Source organism: Lissotriton helveticus, chromosome 3_1, assembly GCF_964261635.1.
Source record: "Lissotriton helveticus chromosome 3_1, aLisHel1.1, whole genome shotgun sequence".
NCBI lineage: Eukaryota > Metazoa > Chordata > Amphibia > Caudata > Salamandridae > Lissotriton > Lissotriton helveticus.
In genome coordinates this window covers 1913285265-1913302930 of record NC_136061.1, presented here as the reverse complement: position 1 = coordinate 1913302930, position 17666 = coordinate 1913285265, and the positions used below count along the sequence as shown (strand labels likewise).

Here is a 17666-nt window from a genome sequence, read left to right as displayed (position 1 = left end):
AATTTGCATGCTAGTCAGTATACAACCAGTGCGCCATCTTTCAACTAACACTCCCATCTCAAACAAGCATTGGCATAGCCAATAGGTCTCACCTTTTGGACCTTTTAAGTGTTTAGCCATGCAACACTTGATGTTGTTGCACCAAGGATATTGTGCTAGATAACTAAATACTTATAAGGTCCCAAAGGCGAGACCTCTTGGCTATGCTAAATGCTTGTTTTTTAATCTTCGATGGCGTCACAGCACAGGGTCCTTTGCTTTCAGTTGAGCCCCCCTTCTCCTCTCCCCTCCCCCACGCACCCCAGCAGTAGAAAAGTGAGTGTTTCTGCTGTGAGTTGGGCATACGAAAGGGTGTGAAAATCTTTGGTCCGTGGGTTAAACACTGACCATCATCAAAGCGCCTTGGTTCAGCCGCCGGTCCGTTCTTCCACAAGCGACATCACCAGCACCATGGACGCCAAACCGCAACACACCACTGACCTCGGAAGAGATGTTTGAACAAACTGATGTCCGGCAGTATCCGAGGCCCCTCACACAGTGTCCGACAGATCTACAGGTCCGCCAAATTCTGAGGCACACACAGGCTAAATAAGTGTCAATGAAGCTGGCAGCACGTTGACATCACACTGGGTTTTATTCGTAGCATCCATGAGATCTGTAACAGCTCTGTCCCTCCCGTCAGCCTTACACTTCACATAAAATATATCAGCTTTGAAAACATTCCCCTTGGGCGCAAAGACCTTGCCCAAGATGTGGTGGAGCACACATCCCACAGCCCGATGGGCAAGGTCGCTCCAAGTGGACTACTGTCCAAACCGCTTACTTTATGTCCAACCCACCATTGTTCTAACCTCGGGCTCCTTGTTTGGACACCTTGTGTGGTCTTGGGCAACTTTGTCTCTCAGGGCCAGGCCTGTTACATGCTAAATTTTGTGAAACACTTAGAATATATCCGAGCAGCAAGAAGCGCGACATGATCAGCAAGATGAGACTCGTTCGCGTGAATCGATGTGGAGCACACAAACGCGACTGGCACCAAACCGGTGGCTCTTTGCAAGTGAGTGTGAACCACACTCAGTGGGACAGTCATTAAACACGGCTCCTGTGCTAGACAGAGCACAGCTGTTAGCATCTTCCGGCTGGACAGAGTGGTATCTACGCACTTCTCAAGACAGCAGCCCGTCGGATGAATGCTTTACTCGAGGCGAAAGCGTCTGGTCACAGTTTGGCGCCACAGTCGTTTGGAAATATTTCCATCGCCAGTCAACTCGTGGGCTATCACGCGATGCGCTGTTGGCATACGAGTGACCTTGGTCTTCCCTCATCCTACCTTCGGAACCCGAGAAATCCTGTGGTGCTGAGGTGGCACCAGGAGACCAGAGGAGGTAGGATCAGCCTGGGCAGGACGCCCATTCCGCAGCCCTGCACACGGTGAAGATGAGTTTTGCTTAAGTGCATGTGAATGAATAGCAACTGCTTAGAAGACAAGGCCAAGACGAACATGCAGCACAGACAGTGCCACACGCAACGCAGCTTCACGCATGTGTATTGATAGAAATGCTAAACAGAAGCTAAGGGAACGCTGCAGCGAAGTGGCCCTAAAGCGGCTGGGGCATCTTTGAAACAGAAGGTGACTGGTCCTGACCTGCATTAGCCAGATGGAGTTAAAGGTCAGTCCGACCCCTCAGGGGTCGAGACGGGGCAGCGCAGTAATAGGTTTAACAATCCTCTCCCCGCTCTTTGAATCTGAGGGCTGCAGCTCTTCGAAGACAGCACCTGGAGGCGTCATTGCGCAGAAGAAGGGGGTCTGCATTCTGCCTTAACACAACGCCTCACACAACTTCACACTGTGCACTGATTTATGACATCTGTCAGTGAGACTTCTCTTTCGTGCATCATCACACTTACACACAAAAATGGCACATCATTAAGTCAGCATAACAAAGAGTCTTTATTACAGCGTGACAGACAATAAAATACTTCAAGTTAACGCATGTATTCGGACCTCCAAGCCGGGCATTATACAAATAGAAGTTGATACAAACAACCCAATGGTTCGCTCTTCCCTGAGTGTGAACTCTGGCCGCTGACAGGGGGCAGCAGGGGGAGGGGAGAGAAGAGGGGGCCTGCGCCTGTTTCCCTTGCTGGAATGAGCAGGGGCACCATTTGCAAGTTAATTACAAACATATGGTGTCTAAGCTCGCTCCCGTAAGAGAATCGCCAAACGTGCATGCGTTGCCATTCAAAGCAATGCAACAGGTGCATGTTTTTGCCTGCAAAGCTGAAGCCATTACTAAAGTTCTTTTTCTTATGCAGCTCATGAGCTGCATAGGTGAGACCTAAAAAGGAAAAATTTCCCAGATCCCTTCCCACATTCCTGAACCAAATTCTTAACGACCTCACACTATTCCAACACAACACATCATTCAATCACTTCGATACCATTGTGAAACAGATGTTGAACACAAATGATCCTCAACTACCTCATGCCCAAAGACTCAGATATCAACTAAAATCCCCAACTTCAAATTCAAAATGAGAGCTGAAACAAAACTACTGGGAACCTCAAGGAATACTAACAACCTTTGAGTACACCAGTGATACTCAAAGTACGACACGGGGGTCGCCTACGGCCCTCCTGGCCTTCAGATGCGGCCTCGGGTTAAAAGCTGCACCGAGTTTTTGTTAACTACAGAAAGCGCTAACATTCAAAAAGATGTTAAATAAGTGAGGAATCTTTTAAATACAAGTCAACTGAAGGAAAGGAAAATAATCTAATATAGTATCCTGCAACAATTAACTACCCACAAAGCCCCACTCCCATCCTGCCAGCATCAACGCGACCCTCTGGCTCACCACAGCCCATACTTTGTGGCCCCTCGGAAAATGTTTGTGAGTATCTATGGTGTACACTATCCAATACAGTGATAATTCCCAGTTATCATACTTTCAAAACCTTATCATCTCATTTCAGTGTCTTCAGCACTGTTTCTCATGCATAATCAACAACTTACTCTTTTCCTCCATACAATCTTATCAACAACCTATCCTTATCAACGAATGACCTTGCTACCTATTTCTCAAAGAAAATCACCAGCACAGGAAACCATTGGCTACACTATTGGTTGTTCCACTATCCTCCTCTTACACCCCATCCTACTCCAACACTCCTCAGCCATACCTTTACACATTGTTTCTACATGCCGCACTTGGACTCATTCCTATCATTAAACCTTCCATTCCCTCTGGTGCACCATAAAACTGTTTCAATCCTGAGACTATCAAACCTCTTGCAACCACATCCCATGTCCTTATCCATTTGGTCCCTCTTTTCGGCTACTCTAGCACATCTGCACAAACCCTACCTGCTTCAGATCTCCAGTAGGTATACTTCAGCTAAAGGCACCTTTGTAATACTTATACTGCATATCCCTCATATTACTGGGGTTGGGCAGGCCTATTGGGCAATCATGCAGTGCCCAGCGGACTGGGCTGGCATGTCATTGAGTAGTAAGGTTATTTGCCTAGTTGTGGGCCTGTTTTATGGTCTGCTGGGCCAGTTTTTACCATCGATTTCCTTTGTATAAAAACATACACTGCCTGCAGAAATTTCAAATCTATGCAAACTTCCATACCTTACAAGACACTTATGCAGCGTGTCTTTACTTGATCAAAACTTCTCCAATTTGCAACCATGGTCCTCTTTTTTAGTTTTTTAATTCACTAAGGGGAGCAACTTTTATTTTGGTCCCCGGCCTATTTACAGTCCCACTTCGACCCTACATATCACTGTTGTGTATCGCATCTTCCCTTTCTTTCTAATATACTTGAGAAATCGATTATGAATTGCTTGATGTACTATTTTACTTCTAACTACTCTGTACTTTACATTGTTGACCATGCTACTGTACCCATCTCACTTCATTCAGTTGTCATCATTGGCCTAAGACACAAATGGATTACTTCCATAGCTCATTGGATCGCACATTCTTAGTCAGAACTCGAAGACCACAACATCCACCCATCACCATTTGCACCACAAAGCTCAGTCCTAGGACTTTTTCTTTGGCATATCTCCTCATTTTTGTTCGCTTATCAGCATAATGTCAATTACACCCAATCTACTTCTTTACACTGCACCTCTAGTCATACATAACACATGCAAATCTTGACTTTCGTAAACAGCACCCACTTCTTGTTCAAGTACCATTAACTTTCCCCTAGACACACTGAAGTTCACATACTCAGCAAGAAACCTCGGATTTATTACATGCTAATAAACCATACAGTCACTGGAAGTGGTAACACCGTGCCTTCACTGAGCCGTGTTTATGTTCAAATTGTTATGCTCCCCTATTTGGGCCAAACTGGGGAACCAAAAGCAGCTCTGGTAAAAATGTGCCAACCAGTCCCTTTCCCTTCCCTTCCCTTCGTCTTCCTCAAACTATCCCTCTCTTTCCACCAATTTTCTCACTCTTCTTCTCTCATCTCTCTATTCTCCCTCTCTAATCGTTCTCTTTCTACCTCTCCTCTCTCTCCTTCTCTCTCTCTTGAGCCTGCACCAGTTAACTTTGGGTAGCCTGTGAAAGTGACATAGGCTCTAGGAGCAGCCCCAGGCTTCCAGAGCCGGCCTCCAAGGGATCCAGCCCACAAGGGAAACGCCCATGGAATAAAATGCCTGTCCAGCCCTGTTCTACTCATGAATAAAATAAACAGTCTTTTGACCTTCAATTAGAGAAATTACACAAACCAAGCCTAAGGTCTCATTCGTGCTTAGAAAACAAAACAGGTTGTACAAGCACGAAAAAAACATTCAGACTTTGCAAAACTATTTCATTACAACCCGGTGTTCCATAACTAATTTATCTTTTTGACTCTTTTCAAGAGAACAATGTATTAATCAATTAATTTCATCAGTGACATCATGGTAGAAATATTTTCATACAGTAAGGTTCATTATTTATAAACGCGCCCCACTCAATGTTACCATTTCATGTTGCATTTGCTCATTTTTCTTAATCGCACGAGTGGACACGAAGACAACTGAAGTGATAGCTATTGGATAATATTTCGCGGTGCATTGAAATGGATGGGTGGTTTTCTTTGTATTGGAGCGCCCTAAGCTAACTTGAAAGATGGCCTTGCAGATTTGAGTGCCTCTTGCAGAAATGCTTCCTTTATGTCTTAAATAAACAACTAGCTTGTCTACCTTTCGCTTTTTCTTACAAGAATCTATTGAGTGCCTATATTGTCCAGTTTTCCTCAAGCGGGTTCACCCATTTGTATTCTTTTTTCAGATTTGCTCCTTTTGATGTTTGTGACTCATTCTGAATTGCACGATGAATCCTGACATATGTTATTTTCCTCATATGTCCCTAAGACCTAAATTTCAACTTACAAATAACATATTACAAGAAACCACCAAACCACACTCCCTAAACAATGAACAGGGCCAGTCCCATGTTCCGAGTTACAGCCGCACCCTTAAGTGCCGACCCAAACCTGTGCTAGGATCCCACTGCCTCCTATGCTCTCTGCTTTCCATGGCCCTGCAGAGGTGCTACGTCACACCGCTCGCTCATTCAGTCTTATTATGAATGAGTACATTTATAAATGGCTCTGCGCATCTCTGCACGAAAGAACCGTAAATCAACCGGCTGTACTTATTTAGAGACATTTTGTAACATTTTAGGGAGAATTTTTTTTATTTCTGAATGCACTGTTATATACCACATTATATATACTTTATTTTACATGTAAAACATCTACATGGTTCAGTCCAAAGTTCATTAAGTTACAAGTAACAAGTTATGAATCAAAATTTGAACTGTATTTCGATTAAAAGAAAACTATACTTAGCCTGTGAAATTCCATCTGTGTGACGAACTATGTAGGTGTGCATACAGTGAGGCCTGAAAATATATATGTGCACGCCAATAAGTACTTCTTCCACTAGCTATAAAAAAAAGAAATATATTAGATATTTTAGCCCTTTTACTGTTAATGTTTTGCTTGACCGCATGTCCGGTCAGTTCTAAAATAGATGCATTAACAAAGTTGAAGGAAATTGCATTTTTTGCAGTCATACTGTTGCTAAGGCCTGTTCAGCAGCCCCCAGCCCACGCAAGGGGTCAACAACTGTGGCTCCAGAAAGCTAAAATAGAGTCGGAATGCACCACAGCAGATAGGACGACGTGCAACACTATTTACGGGGTAAAAACGTTATGAGTTATACATAGGGTACCTTTGATAAAGTGACCTCATAGGTTGATGATGGGGTTTGTTAAATATCACCAGAATGACATTCTACAGCTGAACAAGCAAGGCATTGCTTTTACCAGTGACCCACAAAGCATGTACACTTGAATATTTAAACGAGGCTTTTACTCACACATTCCCTTTCATAATGTATTTCACAAACATGTTGTCAGATATTGATTCTGGCCAGAAAGAGCGTGCTTTAGAATGTTGGAGCCAGACCCTCATAGGGGGGTGTTCTTGTAACATCACAAATGCACGTCTGGCCATGTTCAATGGCACTAAACATGCCTTAAATCATATTCAATAGCTCAGAAATACTGTTGGCTGGCTCACGAAGAATACTGTCATTGACTGTAATTCACCTGTAAACTGCACAATTTTGTCTAGCAGCTACTTTTCATTTAATCCATTAAACTGGCTATAAGGATTGGGCTAACACTCTCACCATGAATCAAGTCCTACAATACTCATTCACCCATAGTAACTGCAACAATAAGGAAGACGGAAGTCTGTTCAACCAACAATAAACACACAAAAGTTGATGGGAGAATGTTTGCAATAAGTCTAACGAATGGTGATCAGGGTTATCAGAGCGGAGTCCTAGGTTGCTTGTGTTCTGGTTTGGTGAAGGCCTGGCCCAGACATTTCCCATGAGGAGCAGGGTCAAGGATCATATGTATTTGGCTAACTAAGGTGGCAAGGCGAGCAAAAGAAGGATGGGTTCAGATGTTACCGCGAGTGATTGGCAGCAGGGCCGGACTGGCCATAGCGGGCATTTCCCCGGTGGGCCACCAGGGTGGGGGCTGGTTTTGGGCCCCTGGGTGCCAATTTTGTTACAGGGCCGCTTTTGCAGCATAGCTGCAACATCAGCTGCTGTAACGAAATCGTCAGAAACCGGCCCTGGTAAACAGCTTGGCCGCACCCCCAAACCCCTGGGGGGCTGGCCAAGCCCTTTGCAAGGGCCGTTTTGTGTCCCAGTCCGGCCCTGACTGGTGGTGATTAGACAAACTGCAAGCATTCCTCCCATCCCCTGTTGTGTGTTTGATATCCTGCCCTGAATGGCAAGCGTATGCCCAGGCGTGGGTCCCATACAGTACCTCTGCAACCAAGCTAAACCTGGCTGATGAGCTCTTATCAGGGTGAACCTGGTCCTAGGTTGCTTATGCAACGTTTCAGTGAGGACCTGGCCTAGTAGTTCAGGCTGGACTGTTCCTATCAGGAGAAGGGTCAAGACTGATTTGATACAGCTAGGTCCAAATCATTGTTGTACAGTGAGCAAAATAATTATGGGTTGGGATGCTACTCAGAGCAATTGCCAGTGGTTAAACAAATTGCAAGCATTCCAGCCTTCAGTTATTGTGTCTTTGATGTACCTCCCCAAGTGGCAAGGGTATGCCCAGACGAGGGTCCCATGCACATTGTGTGACTGGAACAAAACTATACCTGGCTGATGAGCCCTTATCAAGATGAAACCGGTCCTTGGTTGCTCCTTTTGAGGTTCAATGAGGACCTGACCTGTCAGCTCAGGCTGTATGTTCCCATGAGATTCAGGGTCAGGCCCTGGCTGGTTCCAAATGGGGATGCCACGGTGAACAAAATGCTTAAACAAGAGGAGTAGACATCATAGCTATGTGGTTTAGATGGCTTGTTGCCCTCTCCTTGTTGCCCTCTCCCTTTCTCCTTCTTGGTGTATTGTCTTTGTGCATACCCGAAGTCTCAGAGAAAATATCTTATGTTCCCTGCTGTAAAGCCTATGAGTCTGCATACTGGTTCAAACCTATGACAACCTGGGCAAAACCCTGCGGCCATTGTTTTGATTTCACCGAGAACTTTAGTAAAAGAATGTGCTAACGAGCAAATCGTATGACATCTTTATTGACCTATCTATGTCCATCCTTACGTCAATCTCGGCACCTTAAAGGTATAAATATTACCGATCTTGCCATATGCAAACACACGCGTGGTGACGAGACGGAGCAGCCATACTTGCCGAAGCCAAGAGCAGAGCAGACCCCGCTGGCAGCAGCCCCGCCTTCCTGACGCGCTGAGACGCGCTGCTTTCTCCTGCCGAGAATCCAGCACCGGCGTTTCTGGGTAGCCCTCGCAGGCAGCCTGGAATATCGAGACCAGAGAGAGAGATACCATTCCTCATTCATCCTAACTTCCAGGTACAGAACTGAATAACCTTGCAAGCTGCCTGCATTACAGAAGAGACATAGAGGGTTTCTAGGTTACTGAAATCCTCAACAGGATGCTGAAATGGGATATGAAGTCTCTCAGTAGCTTTTTGACCACCATAACAGCATGTGTATGAGAGAACGGGTATGCTAATTCCCACCATGGACACAATCACAATTATGTAGGGGTAGGATCAACATTTGTGTATCAGAACTAACTCCATCTGCAAATGGACAAAGATCCCCAAGTCGGTGGATGGAAGGCAGAAGTGACTGTAATTCATTTCCAATATTATGGGCTAAACATATTGCACAGGGAAGGCATATTTGCAGTGCAACAAAAGGAAAGAAGGGTGGAAATCTGATGTTTGCTGCAACATTAATCATGTGTCACTTCTGAAATGCACGTAGCCTTGGTATAATTGGGCAAGGTTAGAGAGCAAGAAGTTTGGGGGGCACCAGTCTCCCTAATCCCTCCCTCTGTACCGCATCAGGGTCCCTTTTATAATTCTGCTTGATGCATGACTGTTTTTCTTCATAATCAGAAGTCTGATCCTGCAATGGAGACTGTTCTTTCAGTGTAGTTACAGGAAATCCATAGGTGTATACAGTGTATATTGCATTTTATGGTTTGGACACAACACAGAGCTTTTACAGTTTCATCAGCAAAAGCCTTTCCCCTGGACACCTTGTATTGAGAATATTGATGGACTGCACATTTGGTAATAGCAATCTTGGGGGTGGGGGAGCACATGAGGGCATGTAAGACATTGTTTGCATAGAACCAACTTTCAATAAGTATCCCAGAAGAAGCAAGAAAACCCATTTGCTTTTAGAGCTTCCCCAAATCGTGGGCCACTCCAAAGGCAAACTTGAAACCAGTAAATGTTAAAATACACACCCAGGTGAAGGTGAGAAGCTCAGCTACATCAGCAGAGCAGACCTTAGGTAAATGTTGGCTCTTCACTACTTCATACAATGTGCAGATCCCCCAACAACATTTGCAACACAGTTTTTTAAACAAGATCCATACACTTAATATAAAAGTTCACTGTTGGGTAACGGGCATTAGACAAATCAATCGTGGACTTTTTCAAATGGTCAATAATAAGGAGAAAGTCAAGGAGCTCCGACTACAATACAGTGGGCAGAGTGAGTCTTTCCTGGGTGGTGGGTTAAAGCGATGTGGGAAGCAGAAAGTAGCAAAACTTAAATTGGACAATCATGTGGTGGATAGAATTTGAGTTTTCATTGTGCATAATAAAGCAGCTACAGAATGAGGAATAGCAGCTATCAAAGTTGAACCCAGTACAACCTTTTGTTTACATTCTCTTTGTGAATGGGTTACCACCACATGTTTGTAGGATTCACTGACAAAATATTGCCTCTGGAAATATTGCCGTACAAAAATATCATCATGCTATATTGTTAATGTGAAATATCGATCTCAATAATATTGTTGTACAAAATAGTGTTTTTTATAAATATAAATATTAAACATGAAATATATTAAAAAGTAACAGTAATATAATACAAATTAAATATATTTCATTAATTCTGAAATAAATATAACTATTATACATATTCAAAAAATTAAAACACACATATATAGTAATATATATTTAAAATATGATTAAACTAATATTTTCTATTTATATTTAAAATATACCAACTTAATTACAATTATAAAAGTAAACCTACAAAACTATCAATTTACATATAATGTATTAAATATTATTATTATACTTATTCTATTTTTCACTTAAAAACATAAACATTTAATTTTAAATAAAGTAAACTATAAAATTCTATAAATAATACATATACTATTCCCACTATAATTTAAAATAACAGTAGGAAAATGTTTGACTCATGAGGGTTAAAATGTACTACTCCCTCTTCACTCACTTCAACAGTATGGAAAATGTTTAATTCTGGAGGGGTAATATTTTCTATTCCCACTCTAGTCAGTGCACAGTAGGGAAATAGTTGGACTCATGAGGGGTACATTTATCTATTTGCACTTCATGCAGTGCAATGGTAGTGAAAGTGTTGGATTGCGAAGGGGTAACGGTTATTATTCCCCTTCCAGTCTATGCGACAGTAGAGAAAGTGTTGGATTGTGGAGGGGTAATATTTACTATTCTCACAACAGTCAATGCAACCCCTATACCTCTACAAAACCAAACATCTGCACCTAAAGCTTAAAATGTAAAAACATTAATAACCCAATTAGGATAATTAATTATCAATTGGATAATTAATATTAATTTTAAAACAAATATTAATGAATTACAATGTATTTACTTCCATTCTGTACCCCTACAAAACCCACAACCCACACCTGAACACAACTTTAATAAACATGAATTGCACAATTAGCATACATATTTATAAATTAAGTAATTAAAATATTAATTAAAATTAATTACTAATTAATTACAATCAATGTACTACCCACCCTATACCCCTACAAAAACCCACAACACACACCTAAAATTTAACGTAAAAAAGTAATTACATAATTAATATTTTTATCAATTCAATAATTAGTATTAATTAAACATTAATTAATAATTAATTACAATTGATTTACTTCCTACCCTGTGCCCCTATAAGCCTCTATAAGCCCCACAACCTGCTACAGTACTAAATATCACAAACATTTATTGAACTAAATGTAATAGCTACTAAAAATGTAACAACAATATTAAAAAACATAAACAATAATAAACAATAATTATACAACACATTTATTACATATACATTTAAAATATATACGAAACTACATAACAATAATTAAAAAACAATATTATAAACAACTATATTTTTGTAAACAATATTAATGATTTCTGTATTTTCAAAATCGAATTTACTTACCTTAAAATCGTTATTCTTGTCAACTATATTCTTGCAGACGATATTTCTATATCACAATATTTTAAACATGATATTTTGATATGACGATAGTTTGGTTTCTATATATTGTCTGCATAACGTTTGTAGTTAGTATATTATTAATGTTTCGTGGACTGAAAAGGTATTTGGTTGTAAATCCAAACTGCGATTCAGTAACTTGTTTCCGAATCATAGTTTGGGTGTAATACATACCAAATTGATTTTTTACGCTCACAACTAGCCAATTCTGAGTGTATTGGTTTGGTACTGATTTGGTAGTGACCGAGGTTCAGTACATACTTATGCTTATACTTGAATTACACAGAGGTTCTCCCTTCCTCACCAGGCTCCAGACACACTACATAGGGGTAATTAATCTTTTGTGTTGGATCAGGTGTAAGTGTTAGCTCCCCCTCCCATTCAGCTCAGGATGTCCCATCTACATGCAGATGAGCACTCAGGCTCACCTACCCTTCCTTTTTGTGTGACCGTCTAGACGGAATGCAGGAAGCAAGCTGTCATTCACCCCAGACGTGTATCCCCGATACAAGCAGAATGCACCAAATGGTTAAACTAAGTAAATGGCAACTTTCTAAATGTGGCAGTCGCTAAACTGGAATTTAAAATCCAACTTTACCAAAATTTGTGATATTAAATTGTGAGTTCAGTAACCCCAAACTTGAAAAGCCTATTCCTTCACAATTGGGAATTACACTTAAAAGATGTGATAAGGTAATCCCAATGCTATCCTATGGGATAAATAGGCCGAGCAGCAGTTTAAAACGAAATTGGGAGTTTTTCACTACCAGGACATGCAAAACCTGAACGTGCATGTCATGCCTTTTAAATACAATGCACCCCGCCTTGTGGGCCTAATTTCAGGGTGACATGTGTGAAAAGGGAAGGTTTTGTCCTGAAAAGAGGGTTACCTTGACAGGTCGAAAGGGGCGTTTAAATTGCACATATAGGCTCTGTAATGGTAGGCCTGAGCCATGGTTAGAGGGATATTTAAGCGGGTGGCACAATGAGTGCTTCAGACCCACTAGTAGCATTTGATGTACAGGTCCTGGGCACATGTAGTGCACCTTACTAGGAACTTATAAATAAAGTAAATATGCCAACCGGGGTTAAGCCAATGTTTACCATGTTTAAAGGGAGAGAGCACAACCACTTTGGCACTGGTCAGCAGTGGTAAAGTGTACAGAGTCCTAAAACCAGCAAAAATGAGTTCAGAAAAATGGAAGTAGTCAGCCAAAAGGGTAGGGGACGGCCAACCTACAGCTGTCAGGTCTCAATCAATCAATCAAGCATTTGTAGAGCACACTACATACCTGTGAGGGTCTCAAGGCGCTTTGGGGAGGGGGCCGCTACTGATCGAACAGCCAGGTCTTGAGTAGCCTCCTGAAGGTCAGCAGGTCTTGGGTCTGTTGTAGGCTCAGTGGGAGGGTGTTCCAGGTCTTGGCGGTGAGGTGGGAGAAGGTCCTCCCACCGGTGGTTGTTCTTCAGATGCGCGGGACGGTGGCGAGTGTGAGGTCAGCGGAACTGGGCTGGCGGTTGGAGATGTAGAAGGAAAGTCGTTTGTTAAGGTAGGCTGGGCCGGTCTTGTGGAGTGCCTTGTGTGCGTGGATGAGGAGCTTGAAGGATATCCTCTTGTTGACGGGCAGCCAGTGCAGGTTTCTCAGTTGGGGGGTGATGTGGGCGTGGCATGGTACGTCGAGGATCAGTCGTGCCGAGGCGTTTTGGATGTGTTGCAGTCGTTTGATGAGCTTGGTCGGGGCTCCCGCATAGAGGGCGCTTCCGTAGTCGAGTCTGCTGCTGACGAGGGCCTGGGTGACTGTTCTTCTTGTATCTGTTGGGATCCACCTGTAGATCTTGCAGAGCATGCAGAGGGTGTTGAAGCAGGAGGAGGAGACGGCGCTGACTCGCTTGGTCATGGAGAGCGTTGAGTCAAGGATGATTCCCAGGTTGGGCGTGTGGTCGGTGGGTGTTGGGGCTGCCCCCAGTGCCTTCGGCCACTAGGAGTCATGCCTGGCTGAGTGGTTGGAGCCGAGAATGACGACCTCCATTTTGTCCGTGTTCAGCTTCAGTCGGCTGGTCTTCATTCACTCGGTGACGGCCTTCATTCCTTCGTGGAGGTTGGCTTTGGCGGTGATGGGGTCCTTGGTGAGGGAGAGGATCAGTTGACTGTCGTCGGTGTAGGAGATTATGTTGAGGTCGTGGGCGACGTGTGTTCGCGGGGCTATGTAGATGTTGAACAGTGTCAGACTGGAGGTGTGCGCATAGTGTGCGGTGGCAGACGTGTCGAACACGGCGGAGAGGTCCAGGAGGATGAGGACTGCGGTCTCACCGTTGTCCAGCAGTGTCCTGATTTCGTCGGTGGCGGCAATGAGGGCGGTCTCAGTGCTGTGGTTCCTGCAGAACCCTGACTGGGAAGGGTCCAGGTTTCTGTTTTCTTCAAGGCATCGGGTTAGCTGTCTGTTGACGATCTTCTCAATGACCTTTGCCGGGAACGGGAACAGCGAGATGGGCTGGAAGTTTTTGCGGTCTCTAGGGTCTGCTTTGGGTTTTTTGAGTAGGGCGTTGATCTCGGCGTGTTTCCAGCTCTCTGGGAAGGTCACTGTCTCGAGGGAGAGATTGATGACGTTGCACAGGTGGGGTGCGATGGAGCTGCTAGCTTTGTTGAAGATGTGGTGCGGGAATGGGTCTGACGGGGAGCCTGAATGGATTGTGCTCATGGTCTTGATGGTGTCATCGATGCTCATGCTGGTCCAGGCTAGCAGGAGGTCGTGGTCGATGGTGTGCGGGGAGTCAGTTGTGTTGCTGTCTGTTGGGGCTGTCTGGGTGTTGAAACTGTCGTGGATGTCTGCTATCTTGCGATGGAAGAAGGTTGTGAGGGAGTAGCACAGGGCTTGCGACGGCGGGATGTCGGTGTTGAAGCTAGGGTTGGAGAGTTCCTTCCCGATGTTAAAGAGCTCCTTGCTGTTGTGCGCGTTGTTGTCGAGGTGGTCTTTGAAGGAGGTCCTCTTGGCAGTCCGGATGAGGTGATAGTGGTTGAGGGTGGCGTCCTTGTGGGCTGCGTGGCTGTCCGGAGTCTTCCATAGTTTCAGGCAGGCTCGCTTGGAAACTAATTGGTTTTCAGTGATTTTTCTCCAGCAGCAGCGAGGGATCTGTTGGGCGTGGTGGTGTGTGGTGGGTTTCTGGAAGGAGAAGTGGATGCAGCTGTGGTCGGTCCAGAGGAGTTCGGTGGTGTGGCTGAAGGCGACGAGGGGGCTTGCGGAGAAGATGGGGTCAAGCGTGTGGCCTGCGGAGTAGGTAGGCGTTGTGACAAGTTGCCTCAGTCCGAGGTTGGCGAGGTTATCAATCAGGGTTGTCGAGTTGCTGTTTTTGTTTTTCTCCAGGTGTTCTCCAGGTGAAAGTTCAGGTCTCTGAAGAGGATGTTGTCGGTGGAGTTCAGGGCGTGCATGCTGATGAAGTCAGCGATGGAGTCGCTGAACTGGGCTCGGGGTCCGGGGGGTCTGTAGATGAGGGTGCCTCTGAGGGTGGAGTTGGGGTCTATGTGGATCGGGAAATGCATGTGTTCGGTGGTGCTGAGCGTGTCGTCGGTGCTGGTCGAGACCCTGATGCTGTTCTTGTGAACGATGGCAATTCCTCCTCTGACTCCGTTGGTGTGGTCTCTGCAGGTGATCTTGTAGCCGTCTGGGATGGCTATGGCGATGTCGGGTGCGGAGGAGTCGTTCATCAAGGTCTCTGTCAGGAAGGTGATGTCCGGGCATGATATGTTAATCAGGTTCCAGAGCTCGACGGCGTGTTTGCGTGCGGAGCGGGTGTTCAGTAGGATGCGGCGGTGGTCATCGTGGCGGGTGCGGGGACCAGGGGTTCTGGTGCTGGGCGTGATCCAGGCGCAGACGGGAGCGCAGATGGGCTTTCCTTAGGCGTGCCTCCGGCGCACCAGCGGTGCAGCCACCATATATGGGGATGTGGGAGGGAGGAGCAGCTGGGAGGCGGTAGGCAGGGGCAGTAAATGGGCGGTGAGGGGGCAGGGCCGCAGAGGACGCAGCGGTGGGAATGGGAGCGGTGAGGGCACCTGAGGGCAACCGGGCACAATCAGGGGCAGCGAGGGGGAAACAGAAGGCAAAAACGGGCACAAATCAGGGGCAGCGAGGGGGACACAGAAGGCAAAACGGGCACAAATCAGGGGCGGCGAGGGGGACACAGAAGGTTAAAACGGGCACAAATCAGGGGCAGTGAGGTGGACACAAGGCAAAACGGGCACAAATCAAGGGCAGCGAGGGGGAAACAAAAGGCAAAAACGGGCACAATCAGGGGCAGCGAGGGGGAAACAGAAGGCAAAACGGGCACAAATCAGGGGCAGCGAGGGGGAAACAGAAGGCAAGCAACACAGGCACAGACAAAATTGCAGGCAATACAGGGAACAGACAGCGACAGAGATACAAACCTAAGGCCTACCACTGCCCACCAGGGATGAGGCGCAGGTGGTAACCTGCGGGTGGAGGAGGACCTCCACTTCTACAGCAGCGTCAGGGCACACAAGGCGGAGCTCTGTGGTGGGGGAGTGACCTACCAGCAAGGTCTAACACCTTTGTCATAACTTTTGATAATAAAAGATCAGACTTATGGCATCTGATATATGGAATGTTACCATAGCCATCTGACAAATTGTTTGGCACCATAACCAATTCAGGCCTGTTGTATTGAGCATAAGCTTTCCATCAATACATAAGATGTAATTCAAGTACTCTTTTGCAGTGTAAGCACACAATTATTCCTCAATCAAATGTTGTAGTTAAGACAATCAACATGTAAGAGGAGACGTAGACCCAGCTAGTGCTTCTATAAGCTCTATTTCGGTTGATCACTTAAGGTATGAAGACAGCTTTGCTGCCAAGTTAGACTTAAAAAGAGGCTGTGAGGTGCTAAATGTAGGACAACGGGTCAACTTTGTGATGCAGTTTAGTGTCAAAGCATGTGTTATTTCACTTCCTCTACCCCTCACTACACTAGTACTGTCCTATGACTGAGATCTGTTTTGTTATTACTTTATTGTTTGTAATATGAATTTGTTTTTCTAGATTCCTAATTAATGAGTGTCTTTTTTTGTTTTTGTGATTTGCAGGGCAAGATGCTGAAAATAAAAATATGTCAACTGCGAAGGATGAGGAACCTTTGACACCAATCTCCATTAGCCAGGTAGTGCATAAATTATACAACTTCAAGAGCATCTCACCTCTATCAACCCATGCATTTTATCAGATATATTTGCTAATAGCCTCAGGAATCAGCATTGTTGTAACTCGTGGACATAAGAAAGGCTCTGGGGCCCCGGATCAATGATTCATTGTCTGGCAATAACCGGGAACATGAGCCTGGTGATTTCAGTGACTTCTAGGTTGTGATAGCCTTTACGTGAACTATAAAGCAATAACACAGTCAAGAAACCCTACAGAGCTAGTCAACATCTATGCAGTCATTTTGGAAGGTGACTGTCAGTCTTAAGTAATTCTAAAGTTTCCTTCATTTTAGACACTCATTAAAGACATGGGTATTTCAACAACCAAACTTTCTTTCCTGTTACTTTTTGCAGCATTCAACTATAACATCTTATTAATTCCATCTTGATATTAAATATTTTAAATTATTTATTTATATTTTACATTAAAACATACTGACATTTTGAAATTAAATGATAACAATGTATTAAATATCCCTAGACTTTCCCTTAGGGAGGTCCCTAGCCTAGTGGCGGAGATATCCAATGACATGTGACAAGTTACTTGGAATAGCTTTGCATTCATCAATTTATTTAAAAGGGGCCTCACCACCTCAGCTGAGGGGATGAATATTGTTAAAACGGCACTTTGGTGAAATGTTTCCACTCATAAATGGTTAATAGCAAAAAATGTGGAGTTACTCCTAGGTATCGGAGTACATCTATATGTGAGTAGATCTACACATATAGGGCCCTATAAGGAGTTGTGGAGGTGCGGAAGCAGGCAGTGCGCCACCACCACTCCCCCACACTGCCAGGACTCGCCGTTGCCCACCCACCAGATTACAATTTAAAAGTGGACTGGCGGGCGGGCGCAAGGGGGTCCTGAGGCAGTGACTCTTTCAAAGGCGATGGTGCCTTTAAAAAAGGCACCACAATGGGACCGCACAGCAAAGTTCCTGTTTAGCAAGGACTCAAAAGTCGGTGGAGGGGAAACACGTAATATGCATGGCGGGACGCATATTGCAGCATCTGACCACCACGCCACCTCCAGGGAATGGTAGTTCCCTGGCGGCGGCGACAGTTCCAGGGCGGTCCGACCG

General features: G+C 44.7%; 1 protein-coding gene across 2 annotated transcripts in view; it reads left to right on the top strand.

Moving 5' to 3' along the window:
* OSBPL5 (oxysterol binding protein like 5) overlaps nucleotides 1-17666 on the top strand; it is a 970364-nt gene that overhangs the window by 458541 nt on the left and 494157 nt on the right. For both annotated transcript variants that reach the window (XM_078682923.1, XM_078682922.1), the window contains one exon: nucleotides 16471-16544. In XM_078682923.1, coding sequence (XP_078539049.1) covers nucleotides 16471-16544 — 74 coding nt within the window. The remainder of the gene's footprint in view (nucleotides 1-16470; nucleotides 16545-17666) is intronic.